The following is a 20,867-nucleotide window of genomic DNA, read 5'->3' on the forward strand; positions in this document are numbered from 1 at the left end:
GTTCCTGCATTCATGGACGTATCCAATGGCAACCAATCAAGGAAACAGACTGTCACCACAAAATATTTAGAGAAAATCTTTAAAACTCTGCAAAACGTTTAATTACTTGTACTTGCAAAATGTTTAACTTTTAATTATCTACAAATTTAAAAATAATTATGTACATGGGAATACCCCCTTTAAGCTATGCCATTTACAATTACAGCTGTAAACCTAAAACAAATGAACAATATAAAGAGGAAAGAAAGTGGTTACAATGAGATCCTGCAGTGTCATCACATATACCTGCAGCAAGGTTAGAATGTCTGTGAGAGTTCTCTGCAGAATGCTTCATCCTCATCTTCACTAGCTGTTGCCAAACTGTAGAATAACTGATCAGATTTATCTTGCTGTTCTGATGAAACTGATCCAAAAAATATGGAACAAAACTACAAAAAAAGAAGATATGAAAGTGTATAATTAGTTTATCCCTTTAAGCATCTTTTATTTTAGTCATCCCTTCCTTTTGTCCCTGTCCTGTTTCTTTAGGAAGCAGAAAGAACTGTGTTTACATTGATTCATTTTAGGCTATTTAGGCTGTTGCGTATTCACTTTCACGAGCTCATTACCACAAGAGACAAAGGAGGTGTAAACTTAGGCTGGGGTCATACCAACCTTGGCTTTCCCTTCAGGGATTCTATTCCCCTCTCAGCTTGAAAAATGTGGAGAGAAAAGCGCTGCAAGCAGCACTTTTCTCTCCGCATTTTTCGCCCTTATCATGCAGAAACTAGGCGGACCCCATTATAGTCTATGTGGTGCACAGGTTTCTAAAGATAACTGCTTTTTTAAGCGGATTAGGCTTCTGTTTGGAGGAAGGGGGGGGGGGGGCAACCCGTGTACAGAAACCCAATCGCATAGGTGAACCTAGCCTAACCCGATATTATTCTTATTAGATAATAACCCGATATTAGGATACAGGATTTAGCCTACTTAACCAGTCATGTAACAGACTGGGCAAAGGATACCAGCAGCAACTTCAACTACAAGTTGGAAGCCAACTTTGTGGCTCTAAGAGACTTTAAATTCCCGCTGCATACCAGATTAGGGGGCTACTACCAACCAACATAAAAGCAATAATCTATAGCAGCGGTCCTCAAACTATGGCCCGCGGGCCACATGCGGCCCGCCGAGGACATTTATCCAGCCCGCCGCATGTGGCCCACGCTGTCGCCTGGATCGCTCACTAACGGGGAATCCGATTCCCCGTTAGTGAGCGGATCGCCGCTTTCAGTTGTATGTGCATTTGCATATACAACTGAAAGCTGTCAGGGGCCGCCCGACCACGGCCTACACTGATGGCAGAGAGTGACCTCTGCCCCCGACGCAGGCGTGATGACGTCATCGCTCCTGCAGTCTGGAAGGAGGAGGACGCACCGCGGCAGCTCTTCATGGGTAAGTATGACAGTGTGGGTGTGATTGTACTGATGAGCATATAATACAGGGGGGGGGGGAGAGTACTGATGAGGGGGGAGGGTACTCCCCCCACTGTATTATATGCTCATCAGGGGGGTACTGATGCCCAGTGTGTGTGTGTGTGTGGGGGGTACTGATGAACATATAATACAGTGGGGAGAGGGTAACGATGAGCATATAATACAGTGGGGTGGGGGGGCAGGGGGGGTAATGATGAGCATATAATACAGTGTGGGGGGGTAATGGTGAGCATATAATACAGTGGGGGGAGGGTAATGATGAGCATATAATCCAGTGGGGGGGTACTGATGAGCATATAATACAGTGGGGGGAGCTCCCGAGCCCTTCCCAACTGGCTGTGGTATGGATGACCTGATGAGCGCTCTCCCTGGTTTCCTGACTGCTCACACTCACCCCTACCTACCCTTTCGCCCCCCACATTTAGTCCTCTCCCCCACTCATCTGTCCCACTAACCCCTCCCTCCCCCCCCCTTTTTTTCCTTTTTTTTTTTTTTTTTTTTTCTATGTTGCTTTCTTTGTCTTTAATTTTTTATTCTTCTATGATTGTATTTTGTGTTGCACTGTGTGCTTTTTCTGTTTGCAGGGCGGGTGTTCGCCTTGTAACTTGTAATTGTTTTTTCTCTTCTTATTGTTTAAAAAAAAATTTCAATAAAAAATTTGAGTTACAAAAAAATAATACAGTGGGGGGAGGGTAATGATGAGCATATAATCCAGTGGGGGGGTACTGATGAGCATATAATACAGTGGGGAGGAGGGTACTGATGAGCGTATAATACAGTGGGGGGGAGGGTACTGATGAGCATATAATACAGTGGGGGGGGTAATGATGAGCATATAATACAGTGGGGGGAGGGTAGTGATGAGCATATAATACAGTGTGGGGGGGGTACTGATGAGCATATAATACAGTGGGGGGAGGGTACTGATGAGCATATAATACAGTGGGGGGGAGGGTACTGATGAGCATATAATACAGTAGGGGGGAGGGTACTGATGAGCATATAATACAGTGGGGGGGAGGGTACTGATGAGCGGAGAGGGTGCTCCCCCCACTGTATTATATGCTCATCAGTACCCTCCCCCCTACTGTATTATATGCTCATCAGTACCCTCCCCCCACTGTATTATATGCTCATCAGTACCCCCCCCACTGTATTATATGCTCATCACTACCCTCCCCCCACTGTATTATATGCTCATCATTACCCCCCCACTGTATTATATGCTCATCAGTACCCTCCCCCCACTGTATTATATGCTCATCAGTACCCCCCCCACTGTATTATATACTCCTAAGTACCCCCCCACACTATATTATATGCTCATCAGTACCCTCCCCCCCCCACACTGTATTATATGCTCATTAGTACCCTCCCCCCACTGTATTATATGCTGATGAGCATATAATACAGTGGGGGGAGGGTACTGATGAGCATATAATACAGTGGGGGGGAGGGTACTGATGAGCATATAATACGGTGGGGGGGGGTACTGATGAGCATATAATACAGTGGGGGGGAGGGTACTGATGAGCGGAGAGGGTGCTCCCCCCACTGTATTATATGCTCATCAGTACCCCCCCCACCGTATTATATGCTCATCAGTACCCTCCCCCCCACTGTATTATATGCTCATCAGTACCCTCCCCCCACTGTATTATATGCTCATCAGCATATAATACAGTGGGGGGAGGGTACTAATGAGCATATAATACAGTGGGGGGGGGGGAGGGTACTGATGAGCATATAATATAGTGTGGGGGGGGTACTTAGGAGTATATAATACAGTGGGGTGGGGGGTACTGAGGAGCATATAATACAGTGTGGGGGGGTACTGAGGAGCATATAATACAGTGGGGGGGGTTACTGAGGAGCATATAATACAGTGGGGTGGGGGGTACTGAGGAGCATATAATACAGTGGGGGGGTACTGAGGAGCATATAATACAGTGGGGGGGGTACTGAGGAGCATATAATACAGTGTGGGGGGGTACTTAGGAGTATATAATACAGTGGGGTGGGGGGTACTGAGGAGCATATAATACAGTGGGGGGGTACTGAGGAGCATATAATACAGTGGGGGGGGGGTTACTGAGGAGCATATAATACAGTGGGGTGGGGGGTACTGAGGAGCATATAATACAGTGGGGGGGTACTGAGGAGCATATAATACAGTGGGGGGGGTACTGAGGAGTATACAATACAGTGGGGGTACTGAGGAGTATATAATACAGTGTGTGTGTGGGGGGGTACTGAGGAGTATACAATACAGTGTGGGGGGGGGTACTGAGGAGTATATAATACAGTGGGGGGTACTGAGGAGCATACAATACTGTGGGGTGGGGGCATACTGAGGAGCAGGGGTGAACCTAGCCTTTTTGCCGCCTGAGGCGAAATATTTCGGCCCTCCAGTGTTTTGAGGGACAGTGAACTGGCCCCGTGTTTGAAAAGTTTGAGGACCCCTGATCTATAGGGACTCTGTGACCTGTGGCGAAAGTAGCGGCAGCAGGACCCGTGACCTTAGGGGGCCCGGTGGACCCCCTTCTGCTTTTTTTTTTTCTTTAATAGGCCATTACCTGCTTACCTGGTAGAATAATCCCAGCAGGTAACGGGCCCTACTTACTAATTGGTCCCGTTCCTGCTCACTGATATCTCCACTTCCCTTTCTGCCCTACAGGGAACCCTGTGCGTTGCATATGGGCCTTGATGGGACATAATACTGTGTGGAAGGGCCGATATGGAACATTATACTATCTACAGGGGCCGCTATGGGACATTATACTGTGTGGAGGAACCGCTGAGGAATATTAAACTGTGTGGAAGCCACCTTGGGACAATAAAGTGTGTGTAAATGTGTGGAGGTCAGGAAAGGGAGCTCTATGTGTGTGTGGGGTGGAGGGGCAACTGAAATGTTTTCTATGGGGCCCAGTCTTTTCTAGTTATACCCCTGATTGCAATGGCGTGACAGATACTTTCAAACATTTAACTTTGTGAACCCACCCAAAGGGCATGGACATTTGTCTATATATTCAATGGCACAACAAGGAATCACTAATGTTACATATTTCTTGCATGAGACTGAGCCCTGGTGGTGAACAATGGCAGTACTAATATAGGGTGGGTTCACACCTGCGCCCGGTCTCCACTTTCAGGTTTCTGTCTTCTGCCCGAGAAACTGGACAGGAGACGGAAAGCAGCAGTAAGGGCCCCTTCACACAGAGGATACTGTGGCTGATTCGGAACGTGTAAACGTTCCGAATCAGCAGCGTTTAAAGCAGGTCCCATTGCTTTCTATGGGAGCCGGCATACGTGAGCTCCCCATAGAAATGAATGGGCTGCTTCTTCCCATTCATTTCTATGGGGAGCGTGCGTATTCCGGCTCCCATAGAAAGCAATGGGACCTGCTTTAAACGCTGCTGATTCGGAACGTTTACACGTTCCGAATCAGCCAGAGTATCCGCTGTGTGAAGGGGCCCTAAGTTTTCAAACCCATTCATTTGAATGAGTTTGCAAAGTGTCCGCCCATGAGTGTCTTCTGGTCTCCACGGAAAACCCGTTTTTTTTTCTTAACCGGACACAAAGTTGGACATGCAGGACTTTGTGTCCGGTTAAAAAAAAAAAACGTTTTTGCCGTGGAGACCAGAAGATGCTCACGGGCTGACACTGACTGCTGGGCTTCCGTCTCCTGTCGGCTGAAGGAGAAGGCGCAAGGGCACAATCACTAACCCTAGCATATAAGTGAAAGACAGAGATCCAGAATGTTCCCATCCCCACGTAGTCCCACCAAATATGGAAGAGAGTTCCCCTCTCACTGCCACAGCGCCAACAGTGATCAGTCACACTGGGAGAAATTTTATGGAGGAGGTCTGGACAATGATACCATTAGGTTGAAATCTCAAAGTTCTCCTCCTTGGACCAATCAGCAGGAGAGAGACGCATCTGCAAGTTGTGTTCCCAAGGTCTGGTGTAAGATTGGGGAACATGGAGTAGCCTCACCTAGGAGGGTGCCATAGAGTAGAGTAATAACTCTCATAGGGGTTGTTAGGCTGCAAAAATATCTTCTCCAGTGCAGTGGTATCAGAGGAAAGGATGGATGTCAGGGAGAACTTGTGGAGAAAGCAGAGAAGCTGGTTATATTCCAGCCAGGATAAGGAGAGACCTGGATTGGGAGCATGCAGCAGGTGCCTCAAGAAATTTTTGTTTGTTTTGAAAAAAGCAAATCTATTTTGAGTAAATAATAAAATTCAGGCAACACCTCGGCCACTGGCAGAGTACTAAAAGATTAATTGATGATTTCAAATGGTGTCATGTGATGAGACACCTCATTGGGTGGATTGAGTGGGTTATGATGAACATGTCCTTCTGTCTGTGGAGCAGCATTTGGATACAAGAGAAGGTGAGGCTTCACAAAGTGAATAAACTGCAATGAACCACTAATCAGCATATAATATCAAAACTTGCTTATATTGTTTCCTACACATTTGTAAAAAAAAAAATCCTAACAACTAAAACAGCAAAAAGTCTTTTGTTTTATACCCTATTGCTTATTGTATGTATCTCAGAAGCGATAGGTCTTTGTTAAGGCACACAACATAAAGATTTGGACACGAGACAAAACATTCAAAACCCCTCCAGAATACCTTGTTACAAGAAGAAAATGGCTCTTGTGCTGCATGCTGTTTGGACTTTTTAACAGTTGTCTTAGTCATTAACACAGGACTATTAGTAAGTGCTGGTTCTTTGTTACTAATATAATGCCCATTTTCTTTGCTTCTTTGAGCCAAGCGCCTAACTCCTCCAACATTGTGCATTACAGGGGTCTGCCTAATTAAAAAAAGATAATATATTGACAGATTATGGGCTAGTCTAACATAATATTTTCAGACATATCTGTCACTGCATTTGTCTGTTTTCTTTCCTGTCTGGGACTCCTAATAATAATAATAATAATAATAATAATAATAATAATAAACTTTACTTATATAGCACCAACATATTCTGTAGCACTTTACAAATCAGAGGACACATGAACAGACAATATGAGACATTACAATGTGACAAAGAAATAAACATATCAAACATTAGGAGTGAGGGCCCTGCTCACAACAGCTTACATCCTATGAGGAGGTAGGGGGACACAAGAGGTCAGAAGGCTTGTTTGCTACTATGGTCCAGCCACGGATAAGCATTTTTAAGTTGATAGGGTTTACGTTTTGCAGATCCGAAAAACGAAAACCTGGATGCTAGTGTGAACCTACAGTCCTATGAAAAAGCTTGGGCACCCCTATTAATCTTAATCATTTTTAGTTCTAAATATTTTGGTGTTTGCAACAGCCATTTCAGTTTGATATATCTAATAACTGATGGACACAGTAATATTTCAGGATTGAAATGAGGTTTATTGTACTAACAGAAAATGTGCAATATGACCGGTGACAAAATTTGACCGGTGCAAAAGTATGGGCACCTCAACAGAAAAGTGACATTAATATTTAGTAGATCCTCCTTTTGCAAAGATAACAGCCTCTAGTCGCTTCCTGTAGCTTTTAATCAGTTCCTGGATCCTGGATGAAGGTATTTTGGACCATTCCTCTTTACAAAACAATTCAAGTTCAGTTAAGTTAGATGGTCGCCGAGCATGGACAGCCCGCTCTCAAAAGATTCCACTCAGAATCAGCAGATTCTTGAGAATAATGTTCAAGAATCAGTGACGAAGTTGAAGTTACGCCGGGGATGGATATTTCAGCAAGACAATGATCCAAAACACCGCTCCAAATCGACTCAGGCATTCATGCAGAGGAACAATTACAATGTTCAATGGCCATCCCAGTCCCCAGACCTGAATATCATTGAACATCTGTGGGATGATTTGAAGCGGGCTGTCCATGCTTGGCGACCATCAAACTTAACTGAACTTGAATGTTTTTTTAAAGAGGAATGGTCCAAAATACCTTCATCCAGGATCCAGGAACTGATTAAAAGCTACATGAAGTGACTAGAGGCTGTTATCTTTGCAAAAGGAGGATCTACTAAATATTAATGTCACTTTTCTGTTGAGGTGCCCATACTTTTGCACCGGTCAAATTTTGGTTTAATGCATATTGCACATTTTCTTTTAGTACAATAAACCTCATTTCAATCCTGAAATATTACTGTGTCCATCAGTTATTAGATATATCAAACTGAAATGGCTGTTGTAAACACCAAAATATTTAGAAGTAAAAATGATTAAGATTAATAGGGGTGCCCAAACTTTTTCATAGGACTGTAGCATTAGAATAAAAGATGTTGCAGACTCCTTATTTCATAGAAAATACAAGTGTCTACTATATCATACATGTCATGAAAGATTGCAGGTCCTCTTTAAGTATTCCATGCAGGGTTATTCCCAAAAATCCATAAGAAAAGCAAAATCATACAGAAATGATATCTAATTCCTTCTGCACCTTTATCAATAGTATTTGTAAACTGTATAGGAATCAGAAATGCAGTAAAGACGGTTGGACTTACTCAAATACTGTGTCATGAGATTTTTGAGAAGAGGAATCATCTGTTTCTTTTAATGTTGCCAAAACAAAGGTTGCTTCAAAAACAATGTCATCTATGCTGAATATTAATGGTCTAAATAATAAACAGTTATGCAGTTAATGGTTTTATACAATAAACAGGTTACGTAGACTGAGATTACTATTTACCATAAACATTAAACTAAAGTTTATAAATACTGAAAATGTTCTAGACATAACCTACTCTCCTGGTTTGCTGAATTGAATTGTAATGACAGCACTGGTCGCCTCTGCAAATGACAACAAGCCCTATAAATAAGAAGATAAAGATATTAGAGATTTTACCAATGTTTATTGAATATCTAATTCAAGTTTCCTTTTGCATATAAGAGTAATATAAAGTGTTTGCATTGTTGTGTGCCATCCACAGCTGTCAACGTGATGTTAGTAACGTGACTTCTGAGGCTGTGATTGGCAGCAGAGATCATGTACTGTCACCCCGACTTAATGGAATTGTTCAGGACCTCGAAAACATGGTTACTTTCTTCTTCTCAGGAAGTGACATCATGTCTGTTGGTCAGATGGTCACACTGCAACTCAGTTCCATTGATTTATATGGGATGGTGATGTGGCATCTTCTTCCTGAAGAGAAGAAAGCTGCCATGTTTTTGAGTCCTGCACAACTCCTTTAACAGCTATAGCCAGGTAAACAAAGCTCAGTCAGTGAAAAGGGAGAGATGCTGCATGAACCACTTGGTGTGTAGTACTACTTTTTTAATTTATGAACATACTGGCCACTTAAAACTAGTTGAACCCACACAACCCTTTTAAGATGACTATTGATATGAATGGTATAAAACAATGACAACGTTTTGAAGCAGATCATGAATAAAAATATTATAAAATTATATAAGTGGCCTATGGTGAAGTTATCATAAGCAGTGGCGTAACTAGAAATGGCAGGGCCCGGTGGCAAACTTTTGATATGACCCCCAACCGACGCTGAAGACCCCGACCAACCCCCCTCACCCCCGAATTCCTGCACCCCTGTACACACTATGATGCCCCATAGTGGCCCCTGCACACACTATTATGTTATTAATAATAGTGTTTGTGGGGCCCGCGGTGTCATTTACCGATCCCGGCTGCTGCCAGGATTGGTAAGTAAATAGGGCCCGTTACCGTCTGGAGTAACTCGATCCGGTAACAGCCTATTAAGAAAACAAAACGTAGCAGTAGTGGCTGTCGCTGGCCCCCCTAATATCCCAGACCCTATGGCAGCTGCTACCGCTGCTACCCTGGTAGTTATGCCCCTGATCCTAAGGGCTAGTTCACACGTGAGTAATAGGGGAGGTTTTTGACAGCGGATTTCGCGTCCAAAACCTCCCCTTATAATGGTGGTCTATGGAGACCGCCGGGCTTCTGTTCTCCGCTAGCGGCGAGCTGCTGCTAGCGGAGAAAAGAAAGGACATGTCCTTTCTTCAGGCGGAAGCCGCGCTGTCTCAGTCGCGCGGCTTCCGCCCCCCGCAGCTCCCTCCTATGTCGGCTCATTCATTTGAGCCGACAGCAGAGGGTTAAGCCGCGACAGCGATGGTCGCGGCGGGCGGGTTTTGACAAGAGAGAGACGCGGCTCGCCGCGTCTCTCTCTGTGTCAAAACCCGCGCGGGCAGTTCACGTGTGAACTAGCCCTTAGAGAGCCTGACTGATTGCTTTGTTAAGAAAACTAGAGAGGGTGGCTTTTCAGCTGGGTGGAAAAAGAAGGCTGGGAACTGATGAGGGTCCCTAACAAAGTTGATAACAGAAGTGCATGTCAAGAAAAAGCAGATACAACGAAAGTGTGTTCCTACATACCAGGACTATCCTTTAGGAACTCAACAAGGTTAACTCTGTGCCGACATTCATCATACTATTAGAATTTCTTTTTGTTTTTGTCTGTCCTTGCCTCATGATTTTTAGCAAACATGCTGATAATTTTCTGTTTAATATATTCTAAATGCTTTTACATACAATTTTACTCTCTACTAAAATTCGTCAGACTTGTCAGTTCATAGGCATGTTTATCTCTCCTCGTTTTCTGCTTATTTGTTCCCAATATTTGTTACTTAATTTGCAAAGTGCTGCAGAATATATTGAAGAAATACAAAGAGGATTATTAAATTGTTTCTGAAAGACAGAAACATGCCATGTGGAATGGAAAATACAAAATGCCAAAGAGTGTAAGGAACTTATAGAAAATTATAATAGAAACAACATTTTACACACATATAAGGGCTCGTTCACATCTGCGCCGGCACTCCGTACTTGAGGTTTCCGTTTCCTGCCTAAAACAGAGGCAGGAGACGGAAACCTGCAGGAGTCTCTCTCACCCATTCATTTGAATGGATGAGAAAGATGTCCGGCCGTGAGCAGCGGTGAGCGTTTTGCGCTCTCCGCCGCGAAACCGGGTTTTATAATCCGGACACAGAGTCGGACATGCAGTACTCTGTGTCCGGATAAAAAAATCCGGTTTCGCGGCGGAGAGCCTAAAACGCTCACCGCCGCTCACGGCCGGACCCGGTCTATGGTTTCCGTCTTCTGGCATGCAGAAGACGGAAACCATAGAACGGAGACTGTGAACGCAGGTGTGAACCTAGCGTAACAGTGTTAGGTCTTATTACTGATGCCTCTAAAATGTGGTCTTTGAGCTGTAATAGTTGGATTTTATCAGTGTGGAAATTGCTGTATGGTCAGCCACTAAACTTTCTCAGCCATTCCCAATGAAATGAGGGCAAGGCGTTCTGACCACTGCTCCATTCAGACTCCTATTCTAGTAATAAATATGCAAACTATAGTGTAACCTGCGTATAGGGGGTAAAAGTAGGGACCAAGAGGTTTAAAGTAAAGAGGAATGGTGGGAGAATAAGCTAGCGTGTTTGGGTATGAAACAGTAGGTAAGGAGTAAAAGTTGAGGGGGTTTGATATGTGAACAAACAGACAACAATAAAGACTCTGCTTCAACCAACCATTTAGTGAGTTGATTTGTTAAACTACAGGTTGCAGGGAGAGCCTCTAGGGTTTAGCTGATGCGCTCCTTATTTTTCCTGATACAATTTTTTTTTTTTTTTTTTTTAACCAATATTCTATAGTAATTTCCATGTATTTTTTATCATGTTCAGTGTCTTACCCTGACTTCCTTTAAACAGAATGTTATATCTGAAGAATCAATATCAGTTTTGAAGTCATTGAATTCATCTGGGCTTAGGTGAATTTCAGTGTGCATTGCCTTTGCTAAGCCTGTATAAATAAAATATATGATATGAATAAATAAAATATACTGATATCCTACTGCAGAATAAAGAAAACCTGATATCTGTATTAATTTACGGTACTTGCTAATAGTAACCATATTAAGGGGGTTTTCCAACCCCAAATAGATATGTCATACCAAAATCTATACACAGGATAGGTCATCAGTATGTGATCTGGAGGAACCCAACAGCCTGACCCCACACAGTTTAGCTGTTCTGAAAAGTGTGTGCAGGTTACTTCTATTGAAGTAATAGGAGTGGTGCTGTAATTCCCCAGAACCACCGCTATAAAGTCAATGAAGCTGTAGGGCTGCTCCTACCGGAATAGGAGCAGCCTGTACACACTTCTCATCTTCTACAGCATCTTCAAATACCTGGAGGCTCTTGGAACAACTCATCTGTGCAGGGTCAGACCTGGGCATATCATATACTGATGATCTATCCTGTGCATAGGTAATTTGTATGAAAGACCGATTTGGGTCTAGAAAATTCCTCTAAGGCTAAGGCCCCACGTTGCAGAGATGCAGAATTTATGTTGCAGTTTTTTGAGTCAAAGCCAAAAATGGCTACACAAGGAATGTGATATATACAGGAAGTCCTTTTACTTCTACCTTGTGCTCAATCCAATCCTGGTTTTGGCTCAAAAAAATGCAACAAAATCTGCAACAAAAAAAACTGCGCTGCAAAAATCTATGGTTATTTAAAAAAAACAATCCTATTTAGTGATGCACAGGAGCCCGCAGTATGGGTCTGACCCACCCGACGTACGTTTCGGCACATATCACCGGCCTTCTTCCGTGCTGAAACGTACGTCGGGTGGGTCAGACCCATACTGCGGGCTCCTGTGCATCACCTACTATGGGTAAGAGATGTCATTTCCTCCCCTAGATACACTGTTTTTTGGACAGACTTTTAGTTGGAGAATGTTTCTCATATAGTATTTACTTGCATTGAGCAGCATTGTATTGTGTTTATCTCCCTGTTATCATTGCATACATTCCCTAGGACAGGGTATTTTCTCTGGCTTTCAGTGGAGATTGTGTCCCCCTTCCTTCTCCTGTTTCCCATTTTATTTTTGATATGCTTCAATATGTGATTGGAAGGATTTGGAAAGGATTTGGGACATTCACATATCCTATCCTATTAATATTATAAATGTGAAAGTTTGTGGGTTTGTGAGTTTGGATGTTCGGATGTTTGTTCCTCAATCACGCAAAACCCGCTCGACCGATTTGGCTGAAATTTTCCACAAACGTAGTTAATACACCCGATTGCGCAATAGGCTACTTTTCGTCACAATAGCGCACATACGTTTGTGCCAGGACCCTCACAAAACCCGAACTCACACCACCATCTCTGCAATCTCACACACTTTGGACCATAGCAAGCCACAAAATTCATATTACCCTCTACAGCCTCGCCCCTAACCCCACACAATCACATATACATATACTTTACCACTTTGCCCCTCACCTTAACGATACTCCAGGAGGCGCTCTTTAACGCTCCGGAGCAGCCATGTTTGCCAACCCCCACCGCTCTGACAATCCGCGACACCACCCACCCATGTCAATACCCCTAGGAGGTCTAATACATGCAAAAAAAAAGTTTTAAAAAAGTAAAAAAAATATATATATTATATATAAAAAAAAAGGATTAATAATTCAAATCACCCCCCTTTCCCTAGAACACATATAAAAGTAGTTAAAAACTGTAAAACACATACATGTTAGGTATCCCCGCATCCAAAATCGCCCGCTCTACAAAGCTATACAAATATTTTTCCTGTTCGGTAAACGCTGTAGTGGGAAAAATGGTCAAAAGTGCCAAACCGCCATTTTTTCACTGTTTTGATTCTGATAAAAATTTGAATAAAAAGTGATAACATTTCCCGAAAATGGTAGAACTACAAAGTACACCCGGTCACGCAAAAAAAAAACCCCTATACATCCCTGTACACGCACGTATAAAAAAGTTACGGCTGTCGGAATATGGCGACTTTTCAAAAAACAATTTTTTAACACAGTTTTGGATTTTTTTTATGGGGTCAAAATGTTAATAAAACCATATAAATTTGGTATCCCCGGAATCATAACGAAACACAGAATACAGGGGACAGGTCATTTTGGTTGCACAGTGAACGCCGTAAAATTAAAGCCCGTAAGAAAGTCGCAAAAATGCATTTTTTCTTCAAATCCACCCCATTCGGAATTTTTTCCCTGCTTCCCAGTACATTGTATAGAATAAATAATGGTGGCATCATGAAGAAAAATTTGTCCCGCAAATATCAAGACCTCATATGACTCTGGGAGCGGAGAAATAAAAAAGTTATGGGGTTTAGAGGGAGGGGAGTCAAAAACGAAAATCAAAACATGCCATCGGCGGGAAGCGGTTAACTTCAAATCCCTCTGTCCCAAAGACACTATGTACAGTTTATACCAACACCGTATAGCAGCTCAAATACAAATTAACTTCAACACAAAAGTCTCACGTATTCTCAGAATTACAGCGAAAACAAGATACAAAGTTATATTTCATATCCCATACCTTATACACACTACGAAAACCTTACCCGCGCCTGTATATACCCACTTCTACAATCACCGCAGACGAAGTCGTGGGTACCAGCTATACTCAATATAACCTGGAGAATTTGCTATCCACTCCACTTTTTCAAGTACGCAAACATTTAACAAATCTGTATCCACCCAATTCTCGAATCACCGCTGACGAAGTCGCGGGTAACAGCTAGTATATACATATAAAAACCACTATATTTCCAGTGCTGCTCTTTCTCTGTATATGTCTGTTCTGGTGGTTGAGAAGCACAGTTTATTGCCTCAGTGGGTTGCCCCATTTTTGTACTGTTTTGAATAATAGTTTTCCGTGTGTTATATGTTATGTGTATTTTTAGACATGTAATGCTTCATTAACCCCTTAAGGACCAGGCCATTTTTTGGTTTCGCATTTTCGTTTTTCCCTCCTCACATTTCAAGAGCCATAACTTTTCATTTTTCAGTTCACAGAGTCACATGATGGCTTATTGTTTGCGGGACAAATTGTACTTTGTAATGGCACCATTCAATATGCTGTGCAATGTACTGGGAAGCTGGAAAAAAATTCAGAATGAGGTGCAATTGGAGAAAAAATGCATTTGCGCCATTTTCTTATGGGTTTAATTTTTACAGCGTTCACTGTTTGGTACAAATGACATGTTACCTGTGTTCTACGTGTCAGTACGAACGCGGTGATACCAAATTTATATAGTATTTGAAATGTTTTGATACTTTTAAAAAAATGATAAACTTTGCAAAATAGAAAAAAAAATTTGTGTCATCATGTTCTAACACCTGTAACTTTTTCATATTTTCATGTATGGAGCTGGTTGTGGTGTCTTTTTATGCGGGACAAGATGACGTTTCTATTGATACCATTTGGGGAAAGATCTGATGGTTTGATCACTTTTTATTCAATTTTTTTTATAGGAGGCAAAGTGTTGAAAAAAACGCTTTTTGGCTGTTTTTATTTTTTTTGCCGCTACGCCATTCGCAGTACGGGATAAATGTTTTAATATTCTAATAGTTCGGGCATTTTGGAGCGCGGGGATACCTAATATGTTTATGTTTAATGTTCTTTAATTACTTTTATAGCTAATCTAGGGAAAGGGGGGTGATTTGAACTTTTATATTTTTTTTATTTTTTTAATACTTTTAAAAACTTTTTTTTTTCTTCTGTTACATTTATGATCAGACCCCTTAGGTACCTTGAAACCTAGGGGGTCTGATCGCTCATACTATTCACTGCAATACTACAGTATTGCAGTGAATAGCAAAATCGCAGCACTTCTATTAGACGATGCCTCTGGCAACAGCCATTGCAGAAAAATACCTTTTTGGAAATTGGAGCATGTCAATTATATCTATTGAAATGCTGGCGGTTTCCCTATAGGTATACCGTAATTAAATTCAGAAACAATAGAGTTTTCCACATAAGTATAATAAGAGCAGAAAGTCTGCAGAGAAAAACTCTGCGAAAACGCAATGCAAAATACTGTGGAAAATAACACCATGCATTTCTGTCGCGTTTTTTCTGCAGGGATTTATTGGTGCATTTCCCTACGTGAGGCCTTACCCTAAAAGTGACATCCCATATGACAGCAGAACCTGCCATAACTTTTCAAATTAAAAAAAAAAAAGATTAACAGTACAACAGTAAAATGCAGAGTATAATCTTAAACTCTATAAATGTTAAATGTCTTTAAAAAATGATAAGCAATTCAAAAGTGACATATGCCACATCTCAAAGTGACAACCAATATGCAAGTGAATTCTATTGTCACTTTTAGCAAAATTAAGAGCTCATTGTAACAGGAAAATTTATTATACCCTTGCTAATTTCAGGACAAACTTCTTCACCGTCTCCAGACCCTCTTTCTCTTGTTCTAAGGGTAAGTTCAAACAGAGTTTTTTGGTCAAGATTTTGAGGCGGATAAAGACAGCTCCCATTGAAATCAATGGGAGCCGGTCAGTTCTTTTTTCCGGGAGCCATTTGTTCCGGCTTCTGGAAAAAGAAGCGAGATGCTCATTCTTTCAGGCGTATTCGCCTAGTCCCATTAATTGGGCCTAATCTGGAGCGGAGTCGCAGCTACCCGTATTTTGGTCTGGAACCTCAGGTGCCTTGTGCCTGTGCCTGTCTTTCATCTGATAGCCTTGTCGTTGGTTTCTTATTATCCACTAATTGCTGTAGGCATTTAAGTTTATTTTGTAACACGTTAAATACCTTTTTGCTTTTTTTCTTGTTTTTGTTAATGTTGGGAAAAAAAATTAAAAAAAAAATTACAGTTAAAAATTAAAAAAAGATTCAAAGCATAATGTTTTTGCAGATTTTGCTGCAATTGTTTTTAGCCAAACCCAAGAGTAGCCTAAGTAGGAATGGAAAATATAAAGGAAGCGCTTATACTTCTACCTTCTGCTCAATCCACTCCTGGCTTTGGCTCAACAAAACTGCAAAATCTGCAACAAAAAAAAGGAGTTTTTCTAGCAATTCTAGCAAATTCCATCCAAATAGTGTGGAAACATACACACAGCAGACTTGCTGCGATTTCACAACATGTCAATTATACCTATGGAAACGCTGGTGTTTTCCTTAGGGCCTGTGCATACGATTTTTGTGTGTTTTTGGCGTTTTTTTACACGTGTAAAAAATGTCACTGAAGTCAATGGAAGTCTGATTTTTACACATGTATTCTTTACACGTGTACTATGCAAAAATGAGCGTACGTTTACTCCGTGTGCACGGGCCCTTATAGGGATAATGGAAGCAGAAAGTCCACAGAAGAAACCTCTGCGTTCTTTCTGTTAAAAGTGCTATGGGAAAACCTGCGGCGGCAATGCTTTTTTGCTACATGTGTTTTCTGTGCAGCCGAATATAAGGGCTAAGGAAACACCCATACTAAAGATGCTGAAAAACTTTCTACTGTTTACTAGATGGCATATCAGTATTCATTCTCATTTATAATACTAGTGAACTTGGCAAGCCGTTGAAGGATTGGTAAGAGAAGTAAGAGAGAGATACTTTATGCCGATCATTCTGGACACATCAGATAGTGGGTTGCAAAATTCCAGCGTCATACTCTTCCTGCACAGGAGCCTTCTTCTGACTATAAACTGTGGGAAGGTGCGTTTGTGTTTTTTATACAAGAGTTATGTATAAGTCAGCTGTTGCCAATGATCTGTACAAGGGAATATGCTGAGAAGACACAGTTTTCTCTTCTAAGCATCCACACTGCTACTTTTTTCCAAATGCAATCTTTTCTACAGATACAAAAAAATAAAAGGGTTTGCCCATTTTCAGCAAAATTATGTTATTGTTTGTTTAAGGTAAAGTTTTAGAATTTTTCAATATATTTTCTATATCAATTCCTCACAGTTTTCTAGATAGCTGCTTGCTTTCATTCTTTATATTCTATACTGCCAGTGGATTAAAAATCAGTCCATTGTTCATTGTAGAGCTCATCACAGTCACAACACAGTAATCTGACCTCTGTCATGTAACAAGCATTGCACCTGTAAGTATCTTTCTGAAACTGAACAACCCATTTAATGGCTAAGGATCACCATGGATAAGCATAATGTACAATAACCTAAATTAGGTGGAAAGATGTCTTACCAGGATCACTACAATAGCTCTTCAATATAACTTTGTTTGGAGTAGAAGTAAGTGTGACTTCCTCCTGACATGATGGAAAGTGAATTATAATATCAGATAACACCCTGTAAACAAACAATGCAGTTTTTATTTTACATTGTTTGCAACGTTTTAAAAGGAACTATGATGCATTCTCACTCCAGTAATGAAATGTTATAGAAAATGAAGAAACATCTTTTAGGCCGGGGCCCCACGGGACGTAAACGCTGCGATTTGCCCGCAGCGGAGATGCTGCGGGAAAAATCGCAGCGTTGTACAGTGCAGGCAAAGTGGGTGGGATTCATGCAAATCCCATCCCCACTTTGCAGAAGAAATTGCAGCATGTCAATTATATCTACGGAAACGCCGGCGGCTTTCCAGTAGATATAATGTTAAGAGAAAGTCTGCAGAGGAAAGCTCTGTGAACTTTCTCTTAAAAGCGCTGCGGAAAGAACCGCATTGTGATCACGTAGTGGTTCTTTCCACAGTGCTTTAGTGCTGCGATTACGGCCCATGGGGCCTTAGCCTTAATGGATTTTTCATTGAAATCAGTAAAAAAAAAAAAATGTATTGACAAACAGTGGTGTGTATTCCTATAGACTACCATGGAAAAAAAAAATGTATACTGTAATTTTTTTGCTAGCTGTCTCTCTGTAGAAAATTGTAATCGACAATGCGTTGCTACACAAACAAAAACAAAGTATACCTTTATATACCTGCACAAGAGAGGTGAAAATTACACTTTTTATCCAATGATGGTTCGATAGAACCATTTAAATGTAGTTAGTATATACACTAGCACCTTTTCCAAGCACATAGCCTCGACACTGGGGCTACTAGCAGGTGGACACGGTCAATTTGGTAGTCCTGTATCCAATTCCAGTGCTGGACCTAGTCAATCTGCATTATGTGGTCAGCCATGTAGTTTAGGGCTACAGGGAAATGTATAGCCAGAAACAATGTCCTATGGTAATAACAGTTGTTTTGATTCTATTATGGCAGTAAGTAGGGTTAAGGAATATCACAGATAGAAACTAGCACCATTATAAGGACAAGTGATATACATAATAACATTAATAATGTATATGAAATCTATGCTTGATTTAGAAATACAGCAGGTATCAAGTGGGTTTGTATACCTGTGAGATAAACTTACCTGGACTGAATCCTTAGTACATTGGGACACAAGGATTTGGAATACACTGCTTGTATTGGTTTACAGTCTTCATAAGCCAGGTTGTATGTTTTAGTAAGGCCTTGAAAAAAATTATGTAATATGTAATTTAGTGCACTGTATTCTGCTGCTCACAGCAAGGCTCTGTTCATCATGTATTTTTCATTATATTTATCATAAGTATCAAGAAAGTTTCCAATGCATAAGTCCATGTACCTGGTACAGTATATGTTAAGCCAGTATGCATTGCCATGCCCCTTGTTTTAACTGACTAGAATATGTAGTGTTTCCTATACAGAGTGACGCTACTGAAAATCTGATTCATTGAGTGACTTATACCACTGTTTGAAAAGTAAAAATGAATTAAAAACAGAACATTAGGGTGCTATCACACATGTGGCTGAATTTCAGGTATAGCATAGAGATAAATGCCATTTGCTGGGCTTGCCATTGTTTTAAGTTGTACATCTAGGATCCTTGTGGCAATTATTGATAAATTGTTTGTAGCACACGTGACTTGTCTGAAAATATGGAATAGCGCCTTTTGTAGGCGTGTTTAAAATTTGTTTCTTGTATGGAATTTTTAAAAGTGAAAACCTGGTGTGGATCATAATGGAAAATAAAGTATAAAGGGCAGTAGGGTTGTCGCTATAGCAAAAGATTCCAGGCATCTGTATCTTTTGCTGAGTGCCCAGAATGTTCACAACTGAATCAACATCCACCAATACAGCTGATTATTGTGGTGGGGCACAATATGCCCTACTGTTCTTCCTCATAAATTACAAGCCACTTCAGGCCTATAATCTATAAAGGAGTGGATTGCTGGCCCAGGTGGCACCTTCTACAGTGGCCTGATACCTATACAGCATAGCAGACAGAATCACAGAATAAGAGTAATGTGAGTGTGTGTATATAGATAGTCTACCAATAAGTATTTGGACACCTGCGGTAGAATAGAAAAACAACATTTCTTCATATTCAATAGTTGGTAGAACTCAGCAGATGGTTCCTTACGGATGGTATTGATGGACACAATACTCCCGGATGCCTGTTTAAACTCCTGGTGTATGTGAACCATCAGTTGGGTGCGGTTTCTCTGGCCAGCACCCGTCAGTCTCTATCTCCTAGTTTCGGGGGTCTGTCGCCTCGGGGCACATTCCGACATTCACCGTTCACCTTCCACTTCGTAATCACATAGGCCACTGTCGATTTTGGGTAATTCAGTTCGCTTGCTATGTCCCTTAAGGATTGACCATTTCTGTGGTACCCCACAATAACCCCTTTCTCGAAATCGGACAACTCTGCACTTCGTGGCATCTTGCATGCGACTAATGCCAGTGCTGTTTCCTATTTAACGGCAGAAGGCGTGAAGTACATCACGACCGCAGATATCTTCATTTACATGGATGTCCAAATACTTATTGGTAAACAGTATATATACACTACCATTCAAAGATTTAGGGTCACTTATAAATGTCCTTATTTTTGAAAGAAAAGCAGTTTTTTTTTCAATGAAGATAACATTAAATGAATCAGAAATACACTCTATACATTGGTAATGTGGTAAATAACTATTCTAGCTGCAAACGTCTGTTTTTTAATGCAATATCTACATAAGTGCATAGAAGCCCATATCCAGCAACCATCACTCCAGTGTTCTAATGGTACATTGTGTTTGCTAACAGTTTTAGGCTTGGTTCACACATCAGTATGCCATCCGTCCGTTTGAATTCAGTTTGACACTTTAAAACGGACTGATGCACATACTGATTGTATACTGACACCTTTTTATGCTGATAGCAAATGCTGTCTGTCCCCTAGAGGACAGATAAGGGGATTAAAAGTAGAAAATTGTAAACACATATAATAAATGTCCTTATCTCTACTCTGTTTACAATTTTCTACTTTTCTCACCGCTCTCATAGTACAGCGCTATAGGCGCTACTGTGAGGAAGGACGTTCCTGACTGACTGTCAGAAACGGCCTTCTGACGATGAAGAGCTACGGTATCGGCACCGATAGCTCCTCACCCGGGGCACAGAACATGAAAGCCGAGTCGGCTTTCTAGCAGTGTATAAAACCGCATGTGCCCCAAGTGGTGAAAGGTCCTCTTTAAGGCAAATATTTTACTTCTGCAGTGCATTAACATCCTCAAAATTTTCTTCCCCTTTCTAGGCAATTAAATGCTTTCCAACACAGATTATTATTATTGTTGTTATTATTATTATTATTATTTTTTTAA

The 20,867-nt window shown here is 41.3% G+C and overlaps 1 protein-coding gene across 1 annotated transcript in view; it reads right to left on the minus strand.

Annotated features, from left to right (window-relative positions):
• Positions 1–296: 296 nt before the first annotated feature.
• The window catches only part of RAD9B (RAD9 checkpoint clamp component B), a 41,188-nt gene continuing 20,617 nt past the window's right edge, over positions 297–20,867 (minus strand). Inside the window, exons 5-11 of the mRNA XM_075271913.1 lie at positions 18,608–18,707; positions 17,434–17,537; positions 11,142–11,251; positions 8,223–8,287; positions 7,983–8,093; positions 6,113–6,296; positions 297–428 (exon numbers count right to left, since the gene is read on the minus strand). Coding sequence (XP_075128014.1) covers positions 297–428; positions 6,113–6,296; positions 7,983–8,093; positions 8,223–8,287; positions 11,142–11,251; positions 17,434–17,537; positions 18,608–18,707 — 806 coding nt within the window. The remainder of the gene's footprint in view (positions 429–6,112; positions 6,297–7,982; positions 8,094–8,222; positions 8,288–11,141; positions 11,252–17,433; positions 17,538–18,607; positions 18,708–20,867) is intronic.

This window comes from Leptodactylus fuscus, chromosome 1, assembly GCF_031893055.1.
Source record: "Leptodactylus fuscus isolate aLepFus1 chromosome 1, aLepFus1.hap2, whole genome shotgun sequence".
In the NCBI taxonomy this organism is placed as follows: Eukaryota; Metazoa; Chordata; class Amphibia; order Anura; family Leptodactylidae; genus Leptodactylus; species Leptodactylus fuscus.